Here is a 13540-nt window from a genome sequence, read left to right as displayed (position 1 = left end):
CTGCACAAACGAAGAAAAAAAAAACGAGACTATTTGGGGTAAATTTGGAGCATGTGGGGGGGGGCTGAGTGACCTCAGAAAATGAACATTAAATATTATTTTAATATCTTAAAAACCGAAGCAGCACAAACAATTTTTTTACGGCACAAACCAGCAAAAACGAAGCACAAACAAACAAGACCATTTTTCGTGAATTTGGAGCATGTGGGGGGGGCTGAGTGACATCATCGCCTATAATTCATCATATTTTAAAAACCGTAGCAGCACAAACGAAAATATTACCTACACAAAGCAGCACAAACGATTGAGCCTGTTTTGGGTGAATTTGGAGCATGTGGGGGGGCTGGTGACGTCATCGCATATAATTCAATGTCTAATGTTTTAAAAACCGAAACAGCACAAACGAAACTTTTACCTGCACAAACCAGCACAAACAAACGAGACTATTTGGGGTGAATTTGGAGTATGTTGGGGGCTGAGTGACCTCAGAATGACCTATAAATATTATTTTCATATCTAAATAAACCAAAGCAGTACAAACAAAAATTTTTACAGCACAAACGGAGCACAAACGATTGAGACTATTTTGCCGAAGTTTTGCGTTGGGTGGGGGGCCAACTTCATGGAGGTGGGATGCAAGATATTGGATTTTTGCCGATATCCGATATGCCGATAATTTTCAACTCATTTTGGCCGATACATAATTACTTTTAAGTTTGGTTAGTTTTTAACAAGAACTTATTTGTTAGAATTAAATAAACAATAATAAAGCTCTTTTATAATGACAGTACATTGAAAATTTGAAAATAACTATAAATAAACTATATATTAATCTGCTTTTTTTTTTCAGAAAGATGCAGTGGTAACCTTAACATTTTATTTTATGATTTAACATTTGTAAATGGTCTAAAGCAAAAGAGTTGTAAATCTTCTGAAAATCTTTTAGAGCTCATAATTTGTTTAAAAGATATAACATATTACACAATTAATTAATAAATCAGTATATATAAAATTATTTAATTAAAGTGTCATGTTTGTGATTTTTTTTTTTTTGCTGTTCATGTAAGCTATAGCTTCTGACCTTTAAATAAAAACTTAGGCTACTCATGATTTTATGGCATCAACCACTGCTTTATTTAATCAGAAATACAGTCTAAATATTATTTGTGTATTTTGCTTTCATTTTATTAGCAGTAGGCCAACAGCGCCCCCTACGGAATTAAAACTCCTTACTGAGCGGGCATTAGGACCCAGGGGAGGCTGCCGCTGCACGTGCTATTACTGTTTACTCTATCATACACCGAAAACGTCATTCTGTACGTGCATTCTCAGTTTAGAGCGTGAATTCCAAATGGATTTTTTGTGCCCTTAAAGGGCACTTCGGGAAGGGGATGCCATTTGTAGGGACGTTCCAAACGAAAGTGAACAACTGAATCCCTTCATGAAGGGCCCTTCCAGAAGTTCGTTAGCGAAAAGAACATGTGATGTTCACTTCACGGAAGTGATTTCCGTTTGTGATCATGTGATCTTCAGTTAGGAGATCTTGCGACACATTTTAAAGCAAAGTTGTGGCTGATTTCGACTTCACATACAAACGTAAGTAGAATAGGCTAATTAAAGTTAAGATGGTATTGTAAGCAAGTTTAAGCAAGTTTAGTTTGAAAAAGTTTAATAGTAAATAAGACACAATTAAACAATATTTAAATAAAATAATAATGTGAAGAAATATATATTTGCAACAACTGGTGGAGTGCTGAATGCTGCACGCACGCGCAGCATTGTCAAGGTAACATTTGGTCAGTCATTCCCTTTGCCAAGGGAGTTCCAAACGCTTATATAGTAATGCCCTACACCCTTCAAAGAACACACTTCAAGGGCTCTGCCCTTCGAAGGGAGTAGGGCATAGGAATGCTCATTTCCATTTGGAATTAGCCCTTAAGACAAATAGAATACCCAAGATGTGTCACTCGTATAGTTTTGAATGGGGAAAAAATGCAACGCTTAACATGGCCGATCAATCTCGGGAAGCTCCGCCTTCTGAATGAAAGAGCCAATCGCTAATCGGTAAAGTCAGCGCGTCACTGCATTTGCCATTAGAACTCCTGGTTGCTATAGAAACAGTCAGAGTTCTGAGACGTGCGCCTAGGACTGCGCATGCGCACTGGCTGATCTAGCCTGAGAAATAAGCTTTTTATAACGCTATTTGAGCAAAAGAAAACATTTATGACACAGTTGTTGTCAGATTTCATTGGTGATTTCAAACATGAAATTTAATCGTAAGCTTAGTGAACAGTTTGGGAGAATTTGATGTTTCCCCATACAAAGTGATAGGAGCTGCACTTGCATGCCCGAGAGGCGTTTCAAAGATGGTCGCCATGTGACATGACTTGCCTTAAAGGGACTTTGGTTTAAATGCAGCGATCCAAAACAGTGAATCCAATCACCATTCAGGCAAAACTTTGTTTCAAGAATGAGCCACAATGCTGACGTGATCTAATCGCTAGCACACCCTGCGCACGTGAGGCAAGACATATCAGCATAATTTTTCATATCGGGCCGATGCAGATATTTACATTTAAAGCCATTATCGGCCGATTCAGATATTGGTCCGATAATATCGTGCATCCCTAAAATAAACCCATTTGTGAAAACAAATAAATGTAGTAAGAGACTTCAAACACTAAAAGAAACAAACTAAACTTCAAAACTAACTTTAAAACTACCCTATATTATGAAAAAAAAACAATGATAGTGGAAGAAATGAGCATTCAATTAGAAATTTCACAATATTAATCAGGGTTTCTGCAGACTTGAACAAGTTAAATTTAAGACTTTTTAACAGTGTGTTTCTTCTGAGTTTATGTGTGCGGTCACGCTCATTTGTTTTGAAGTCTCGAGACAAACAGAGTGAGCGTCAGCGCGAGCTTGTATTCTGTAAACTTACTGCAATTCTCTCTGATGACGCAGTAACTTCCCGCGGGAAGAAAAAATCTTCGGTCTGTCCAATGATTGTAAACAGTCATTAGGTCCGTCAGACTGAAGATATTTGAGCGGTAATGAGACCAAAAATAATTAAGACCCATCGAATCCGAATTTAAGACATTTTAAGACTTTTTAAGGCCTTATATTAGGAAAACGTTATTAAAGACATTTTAAGACTTTTTAAGGACACGCGGACACCCTGATTAATGTTATTATTGTATTTCTAATCAAATAAATGCAGTCTTGGTGAGCATAAGTGACATATTTCAAAAACATTTTCAAAAATCTTACTGACCCTGAAAAATCTGAGTTCTCGTGTATATCTTATTTGACCAGACCCTTGCTGATTCCTATCCCGATTATACCCATTCAAATGGTGTTTGACCTTGATCTTCATCTTTGACTTCAGCTCTAAAACCTCGTCAGAAAGCAGATGAATATGTAGTATAATACAGTACAATAGAGGTAATGATAGGTACCAAATATTCATATTCTGATGACAAATCCAGTCAAAAGTGAATGGAGAATGGGCCATTTAGTACCCAATGATGTATGGGCTGAAGGGAATCCATGTCTGTGTACCTAACTGACATCAGTACATCAAAACTACGTACTACAACTACTCTGTCAGGACAAGCAAATGTCTTGGTTCTTAAAAAGTCCACAAACTTTGTGCCTTGAAATGATAGAAACATTTGGTTTTTCAACCAATGGTGCACATAGGTTCTCTCCTATCAAACTTTCTCCTATCAGACTGTCATATATCACAGTCATTTTCCTTTAGTGTCAACATTCACGAATGAAACACTGTATCCAGCTATAAAATCTGTGTTGATCAGGACTGACTCAGACAGATTTATATGAAAATGTGCAGAGATTCTTCAGTAATTCACATAGAAAGATGCTTAGCACGACTTCCTCCATCTGCACCCCCTATTTTTCTGGCAATGCACAGAATTTGTTTTGGCTGCCTTGAAAGTTGTGACAATTGCAGATTTGACACAGGCCATGTGCATGATATGTGATGCAAGAGAGGGTTCAAAAGCACTGTGAGATGCACAAAATAATTTATGATAATATGCATGGAACTTATTGCTGCATAAAACAATTTCACATGTCATCTAATTAATGAACAGAAATTAAATAGATTTCAGTGCAGTCTAATGTTTTTCTACTGGCTACACATCCTCTGTTTCAGACCCAGCTCAACTAGAGCTCCAAAGACCATTTTTCTCTGTCCTTAATTACTTTTCGACCAGTGGGTGTCAATCCGTAAACTGCTCGTAAGTGCTTGACATGCAGGATCTACCTGCTATTAGCATCCTTCATTGATTTTGTGTAGCTTAACCACAGCTTAAATGAAAGCTTTTGGTGACTCTCTAACATTACATATAGAGATAGATAGATGTGCAACATATGACTGTACACACAGTGCTTTAACATGCTTACTGTCAGTGAAAGGTCAAAGGTCAACAATAAATCGGTGAAAGCTTCTTTACATGGCACACCATGTAAATATAAATGTCACAATGTTCAGATTTTTTTAACTTGTTTTTAACTTGTTTGTACTTAAACTTGTATGTAAGATACATTTACTGAAACAAATCAATATTTTATAATTTTTCATAATATTACAAGGCAAATAACTGACAAAAAGATGGTATTAAAAAGTATACTATTTGCACTATTTTATCTAAATATTATATATATATAAAAAATACAACCAAACACCTAGACAAAAACAATATTAAAATTAGTAATTTACACTACTATGCACACGAAGGCTGCATTTATTTGACCAGCACATTCATTCATTAAAATAAAATAAAATAAAATAAAATAAAATGTGAAATATAACAATTTAAAATCGGTTTTCTATTTTAATATATTTTAAAATATATTGTAAAAATGTTTTCATTTGGTGGCACAGCTGAATTTTCAGCAGCCATTACTCCAGTCTTCAGTGTCACATGATCCTTCAGAAATCATTCTAATGCTAATTTGATGCTCAGGTAACATTTCTCATTATTATCCATGTTGAAAAATGTTGTGCTACTTATTTTATTAATTTTGTTCCTGTATTTGATTAATAGAAAGATCAAAATAACAGCATTGATTTGAAATAGAAATCTTTTGGAACGTTCTCAATGCCTTTATATGTCATTTTTGATCAACTGAATGAGTCCTTGTTGAATAAAAGTAACTACTACTACTGCTGATAATAATAATAAATCAAAACTTTTTTTTTTTAATTGTGCCAAATATATTCTAGTACGCCTCCCACTTCTACTCTGAATTGGAGATGGATGTATCACAGGATGTAAATCACTAGAATTTCTTCTTTTCTCGCTCTTTTACAACAAAATCAGCTGCAGTGTGCAATATCAAAGCCATGCTAAGAACACTGGCGAGAGTTGAACGTTGTTGTAGCTCATCAGCCAGCAGCGGTCAGGGGTACCATCCATTCCACTGCCCCACAGGCACACTCAGATCACACTGATGCAACATACAGTACAGCTTCTCAGAAACACGAATGCTGGGGCTCATAGATAACAGGCACTTTAGTGTTCCAGGCACAGAGCATTAAACAATCATCAAAATACAGCTGCCCCTTCCCTAACACGAAGTCCTTCCCACACCTCTGGTGAATAAACAGGAACCAGATTGCCAATCCAACACCCCTCTCAGCAGCTCAAGATGGTGTGCATCTAAGCCCAGCGTGATATTCCACAGGATGTGACTCTGACTCAGACACAAAGGTTTAAAACGTTTCTCCAGCTTTATCTCTTTTAAAATCCTTCTTTTTACCCTCCCTCATAACGTTGAACAGTGTAATCCTCTAAAAAAAAGGATCAAAGAGCACATAAAACCATAAACATAAATAAGGTATCATAAACTATAAGCTTGGACGTCTGGCTTGCTCATGTTATGTAGGTTGATGGCCCTTTGCTGACCCCAACGGATCCTCATCACGCCACTATTCCACAAAGAGGTTTATAGTTTATAGAGAGAGACAGACAGAGCAATCGGTGAAAAATAAATTTCATCTGCAGATAATGGCTCTCATTCACTAACTGTGTGTACGCACATAGCTACACTACTGCATTAAACTGTCCGAAAGCGACGGTAAAGGCATTTATAATGTTATAAATGATTTATATTCCAAATAAATGCTGTTCTTTTGTACTTTCTATTCAAAGAATCCTAAAATAATTCTTTTTCAGAAACAAAATCTTGAGCATATGCACCTGAATCAGGTGGAGAATGTTTTCTGTGCACATAATTCAACTTGAGCACAATTAGTAAATAAGACCCAGTGTCTTTCAAATCTGTAGAAATGTGCCACTAATAATAAATGTGGCAAACATTCATTGATTTTTAAATCAGCATTTTATCTGATTCAAATCTCTGTGACACAAATTGATTGCTTCCAAGTTAAAAACAATATGCAATTACACAGAATAGATAGAAAGAAACAACAACCCTCTGAAGACCAGGAGAAAGACCATCCTCACATCCCTATAACTCAAGTCAGAACGTCTTCATTAGCAGAACAATTTACAATGAAATCTGACTTGTGCTCAAGCATGAGGAATTACTTGGACAGATTATTGAGTTTGTAAACCATTCTGAAGAATCCTTAATCTGAAAATATAAAAAATACAACCAAAGCCAGAAGAATCCTTCATGCATTTCAACCTGTCTGGCATTTCAATTTCTGCTGTTAACTCATCCTCTTTGTTTCAAGAGCTCTAATCATGCATCATGCTATAAGTACAAGTAGCAGCGTGATCAAACACTGATTTTTAATGTCACTTTGTATCCATGCAGCTTTACTTCCAGGTAAGCAAAGGGAATAATCAATCTCCAACAATCTCTACAAGAACTAATGAATCAATGTCAGAATCTATCTAGTGATTTGGTCCATGCCTGTGGTTTCTGTAAATGAGCAGATGAAAAAAAAAAAAGAAAAAAAAACATTCATGGATTCCAACACTGATAACACACTTTTGAAATAAAAGGAATAGTTTACCCAAAAATGAAATTAGCTTAAAATTTACACACCTTTTGGCCATCCAATATGTAGATGAATTAGTTTCTTCATAATCCATAATAACACTTCCTCCAGTGAAGGAGTGGAGTGTTCACAGTGATGGAAGAAGTGTTCACAGTGATGGAAGTGATGGAAGAAATCCATCCCCTATTGTCCTCTCACTTCAAAGTTTCTTTAGAACTGTTTTGGACGCTATAAATGGTGCTTGATCTATGCATATTTCACTCCTGATTGATACAAGATGTCTTTTTCAATCAAGAAAGCATGGATAGAGGACTCATATTTTAGCCAGAGGTAACAGTTTGAAGTTAAAAATATAAAATGGTTGGTGCTGACAGCCTTGTGGGTAGTGCGCCAACATATAACAGTGTTGCATTACGGATATCCCGAGTTCAAATCCCGGCTCGAGGACCTTTCCTGATCCCAGCCCCCTCTCTCTCCCACTTCGCTTACTGTCTACTCTACACTGTCCTATCATAATAAAGGCAAAATGCCAAAAAGAATAAATCCTGTCATTAATTACTCACCCTCATGTCGGTCCATACCCATAAGAGCTTAGTTCATCTTCGGAACGCAAATTAAGATACTTTTTATGAAATCCAAGAGCTTTCTGACCCTCCATAGACAGCAACGCAACTGACACGTTCAAGGCACAGAAAGGTAGTAAGGACATAATTAAAATAGTCCATGTGACATCAGTGGCTCACATGAACTATTTTAATGATGTCCTTACTACCTTTCTGTGCCTTGAACGTGTCAGTTGCGTTGCTGTCTATGGAGGGTCAGAAAGCTCTTGGATTTCATAAAAAATATATTAATTTGTTTTCCGAAGAAGAACAAAGGTCTTATGGGTTTGGAACAACACAAGGGTTAGTAATTAATGACAGAATTTTCATTTCTGTGTGAACTAACCCTTTAATTGATAGACTGGAGTTGTGCGGATTACTAATGATGCTTTTATCAGCTGTTTGGTACCCATTCACTGCAGAGGATCCATTGCTGTGCAAGTCAGGGCTCTAGACTCATTCTTATACTGGTCACTCTTTTGCGACTAACTTTCTCAGTTGGTTGCACGAGCACATAATTTGGTCGCAATTTTTTATTTATTTACTTTTGCTACAACATGGGATTAATCAATGCATGCTGATTTATCATAGTTTATAGTTTTATCATAATTTATAGTTATGTGGTACGAAAGTGTTTAACATTCAACCCATTCTTTTTCATCTGTAGTATTATTTGTGATTTGAGTTTTGTGAACGGGAGTTCCTCTTTTGCCATGATATAAGCCTGGCTTCGGATGCTTTCGCTTTCGAATTCGTGATCTTGTTGTTACGTTTTACAAGAAAAGATAATCGTCTGTTTTGTTTACATCTAGATACCTTTCACTTTTTAAGACTAAAACAAAAGAAAGATTTATTGTCATTCTTAATTAAAAAGCACAACAACAACAAAACAGTAGACTACAATGACAAACTAGCTTACATAACGTTTATTAACCAAAACGAATAAGATGAGGCATGGCATACACCACGTGCAGTATTATATACCGACTAATAAATTACAGAATGTTTAGCAAACACTGAGGAATCAAATAAATTTACAAATTAAAAGAAAGCCTCCATAGCGTGACGTGAGGTAAACAACAAAGATAACAAACTTTTCAAAATGAAAACAAAAATAAAAGTAAAACTAAACTGGCTGTGGTGACAGTGCTTGCATGTTTTTTCCACAAGAATATCAACATGTTCACCTTCTCTGGTTTAAGAAGTGGTCTTTTACTTTACTTTACCTTGAAAACCAACTCCTCCGTCCGCCATCGTTTCCTCAATATTCGTGTCATTTTTGCAGCACGCTGCATGCACCTTCACACTAGTGATGACGTGGCGAGTATAAACTAGGCTCTACACCTGGCGAATTTGGGGCGAACTATTCCTTAAAATAAAATGTTTAGTTAATGACACATATTTAATAGGACCCAAATGATTGACAAAATATGATTTTACGTCACAAAGCAATAACTGTTCTCTAATTAGAACTAATGAAGAATATGTGTGCTTAACATAAGCGTAGGGAATGCCACTCGTGAACACTAAAAAAAGCTGTTGTAAAATGATTACCTGGAACAAAGCTCCCCTGAACAACTTCTTTGTAAGCCCACCATCCCTCGTGGATTTTGGGTGGATTTGGCTGAGCTGTGAGGAAAGAAGAGGAAAATTGGAGTGATTTAGCATTAATTATAGAAAAAACATTTTTATTGAATGACCATTCACTGTTTTCTCTGTCATTCTCCATTCAAAAATAATTTCTGGCAAACAGCCCTGCAAGAGAAGCTCAAAACAAACAAAGCTGGAATTACAAGCCTCCACTTTTGTTCCTCAAACATTAGAATGGAGATGCATTTTTTGTGAACCCGACAAGAGATCCAATTGAACCAGGGCTGTAGTTTATAATTGAAGTGACCAAGTAAAGATCCCACTGCTAAAGGAGGTCACGGCCTGAAATTACAAGGCAAGATTTTAGGATATTGCATTTTTACACCTAAACTTTCTCATCCTTACTGCCACTGGAAAACATGACTATGAGGCCAGAGGTGGCAAGGCTGCCTTTTAATGGAACTGGAGGAAGGTTAATCCTTCTATCAAGGACAAGAACTAATGCAGGAGAGTGGTTCAATTTCACAAAAAGAGGAGGTGGCTGGAGAGGTGAAAATGCTTCCTACTCTTAGAGGCTCTACTGGAAAAATCAAACACCACCGTGAAGCTAACGATTTCACTGAGTACTACTTTATCTGAACATAATGCTGTTGAAACCCTAAAACTGAAGTGGACCACAATGCTAAAGCTGCTTGATTAAAGATCCCTATGAATGAGGACCACTTCTGGATGTTGACAGACTTCTCATACTTTATTAATAATTCTGAATAGTGATTTTGAATTGCTTTGGGGCTAGTTCTCAAATTTGTCTTCCAAAACATAATATAAGGGTATTGAATTTACAGTGACACCTACTGGAGTGGATCCAGCATTGCACAAGTAAAATTCTGAATTTTTCACTCATCTTATATTGCTTTTTGGGAAACAAACAAACAAACAAATAAAACTGTAAAAGTATATTTAATATGTATTGCAGACATTAAAGGGATAGTCATCATTTACTCTTTCATCTGTCACTCATTTCTTTCTTTCTCTCTTTCTCTCTCTCTCTTTCTTTCTTTCTTTCTTCTGCTATACACAAAAGATCATATTTTGAAGAATATGGGTAATCAAACAGTTTCTGGTGCCCACTGACTGTGTGTGTGTGTGTGTGTGTGTGTGTGTGTACTTGTAAATTATGTTTATCTGAAAGTGTAACAATGCAAACAGGTTTTCTGTAAGGGGTAAGTTTAGGGTGAGGGTTGGGTTAGGGGATAAAAAATATTGTTTGTTCAGTATAAAAGTAATAGAAGTCCATGGAAAGTCCCCACAATTCCCAGAAACAAACATGTGTGTGTGTGTGTGTGCGCGCGTGCGTGTGTGTGTGTGTGTATGCGCGTGTATGTGTATGTGTGTACTTGTTTATGCTACATTGTGCGGACCGGTCTGTGGGTAGGGGTAGGTTTAGGGGTAGGGATGGGTTAGGGGATAGAACATATTATTTGGTCAGTATAAAAGTAATAGAAGTCTATGGAAAGTCCTCACAATTCACAGAAACATACGTGTGTGTGTGTGCGCGCGCGTGTGTGTGTGTGTGTGTGTATGCGTGTGTATGTGTGTGTGTGTGTACTTGTTTATGCTACATTGTGGGGACCGGTCTGCGGGTAGGGGTAGGTTTAGGGGTAGGGATGGGTTAGGGGATAGAACATATTATTTGGTCAGTATAAAAGTAATAGAAGTCTATGGAAAGTCCTCACAATTCACAGAAACAAACGTGTGCCTGTGTGTATATATATGCACGTGTGTGTGTGTATATATATATATATATATATATAGGTTTAGGGGTATATACAGTGGTGTGAAAAAGTGTTGGCCCCCTTCCTGATTTCTTATTTTTTTGCATGTTTGTCACACTTTAATGTTTCAGATCATCAAACAAATTTAACCCAGGTATGTGTCGCCACATTCTCGGGTTATGAAGAATAAAGAAGGGAAAAGTTAATATTCCTAAATGAAGCAGCAATATCTTCTCAGGTAGGGGGCCAACACTTTTTCACACCACTGTATATATATATATATATATATATATACACACATGTGCATGTTCTAATAACTTTTACCTGAGAAGATATTGCTGCTTCATTTAGGAATATTAACTTTTCCCTTCTTTATTCTTCATAACCCGAGAATGTGGCGACACATACCTGGGGTTACGCCACCTAAATGGAGCTCGTTCGGCTGTACACATACGCTGAGCAGCTTTAGACAGTGCACCAGTAGCGCTTCAATGGACGAAAACACACACTTATGTCAAAATACCTATTTTGGCGAGTTACCTCGTAAACGTAGTCTTACATGAGTTATAAAGTCTTAAATGACCGTAAAGAGTTTGGAGAAAATAGGATACATATGTGTCAGATTCGCGTCATGTGCATCAGGTTTTAAAGAGACAGCACTGCTTTTGAAGTAAAACCTGCTGAAGTCGGTCATTGATGTAAATCAAAGAACAAAAGAAAAAGAGAAATCACGACTGCTCTAGTCGCTGATTAACTTTTGTAGCTTGAATAAAGATTAATCGGTATAGTTTATGCATATACAATTTATAGCTTATGTGAAGATTGTTTTAAAATCATTTAATATTTCAGAGCTTATTAAACGTTAATTTAATAGTTCAATACTTTAAGTCAATACTTCATTAATAATAGGCTACTTACTTAGTAAATAGATCCCATTAAAAACATATTTAAAATATACTGTCATGATGTTGTTTCTACATTAATTTGGAGGTTCAATGTGAAATTATGACAATATAAATGATTAATTACAGAAAAATGTGTGATTAATATTTTTTTAATCGATTGACAGACAGCACTAATGTTAACCTTTTATAGATTTTAGATTTCAATTTAATTTCTAATTTTATAGGTCGCCCCAGAAAGAGATCGGGACGGCCCCACCCCCTTGGCCCCCTTCAAATTTTCAATTCGATAATCCGGCCCTCAAATGAAGCTAACTGAATAGCCCTGCTCTAATCCGTTAATATGGGTGTGGAAAGAAATACGCACCACATATGCACTGCAAAACGGAGTATATGTGAAACAGGCGTAACACGATGGCCTGCTCCGTTTGCTGAAAACATGCAAAGGACGAGAACCTCGTTTTTTTTAGGGACAAAAAAAAGAAGAGAAATCAATAAATCTGTTTGTTTGTTTTTTTCTTGTAAGTAAAGAAAAGGACAAATTAAAAACATTGTAAATACGTTTAGTCATTGTAGCAGTAATAACTGCCTGTTTTTGCAAAAATAGTTTCACGGCCGGTAAAAAAAAAATGTGTGGCCGGTAAATTTTATCACATCACCGGCCATTGGCAGGTGTGGCAAAAAGTTAGTTTTAGGCCCTGTATATATATATATATATATATATAGGGCCTAAAACTCTAAAACTAACTTTTTGCCTTTATATATATTTTTTTTGTTTGTTTGTTTTTTTTCCCTCATATGCTAGTCAATGGGGACCAGCAACTGTCTGGTTACTCACATTCTTAAAAATATATTTTTGTGTTCAGCAGAAGAAAGCAACTTATAGGGGTTTGAAACAACTTGAGGGTTAGTAAATGATAACGTTTGTCATTTTTGGATGAACAATCTCTTTACGTAAAGCTTATTTAATGAAATGTTTCTGTTTTATTGAAGTGTGTTTTGCTTAGATTTTTCACAAATACACTGACTGTAAACTACTGTAGGGTTAAAGTAAAGTTAAAGGATTCAGGTTTTACACCCTGCAAATAGTACATTAAACAATGTATGATCATTACAGTAGTAACTGTTTGAATATGCCAAGGCCTACAAAACTGTGAAAACTACAGAACTTTGTATCTCATCACCAACTGATGAACATCACAAACAGGGATGCTCCGATCAGGATTTTTGCAGCCGATATCGAGTACCGATTTCTTGTCATGGTGATCGGCCGATACCGATGCCGATTCTGATGCTTCAAGCTTTATATAATATATGTAATAATGTTATTTAAAGGAGACATATTATGCCCCTTTTTACAATATGTAATATAAGTCTCTGGTGTCCCCAGAATGTGTCTGTGAAATTTCAGCTCAAAATACTCCACAGATCATTTATTATATCATTTTGAAAATGCCTATTTTGAGTGGAAGCAGAAATACGCTGTTTTTCGGGCCTGTCTCTTTAAATGTAAATGAGCTGCTGCTCTCCGCCCCCTTTTCCAGAATAGAGCATTACATTACACCATTACAGCTCGGACCTGCTAAAAAACATCTGTTTTGGTTCTGATTATCATGTTTATCGCGCTGAAATCATGCGTTTTAAACCATATTAGTTTAAACTTCTGATATA

At 36.3% G+C, this 13540-nt stretch overlaps 1 protein-coding gene across 1 annotated transcript in view; it reads right to left on the bottom strand.

Moving 5' to 3' along the window:
• LOC107715668 (carbonic anhydrase-related protein 10-like) overlaps positions 1 to 13540 on the bottom strand; it is a gene marked incomplete at its 3' end in the record, with an annotated part of 96866 nt that overhangs the window by 67123 nt on the left and 16203 nt on the right. Inside the window, exon 3 of the mRNA XM_016521837.1 lies at positions 9157 to 9231. Within this exon, the coding sequence (XP_016377323.1) occupies positions 9157 to 9231 (75 nt within the window). The remainder of the gene's footprint in view (positions 1 to 9156; positions 9232 to 13540) is intronic.

The sequence above is a fragment of the Sinocyclocheilus rhinocerous genome, unplaced genomic scaffold (assembly GCF_001515625.1).
Source record: "Sinocyclocheilus rhinocerous isolate Xijiao unplaced genomic scaffold, SAMN03320098_v1.1 scaffold2948, whole genome shotgun sequence".
NCBI classification, from domain to species: Eukaryota; Metazoa; Chordata; class Actinopteri; order Cypriniformes; family Cyprinidae; genus Sinocyclocheilus; species Sinocyclocheilus rhinocerous.
Note: the sequence above shows the minus strand (reverse complement) of the source record. Positions and strands in the feature narration are given on the sequence as shown.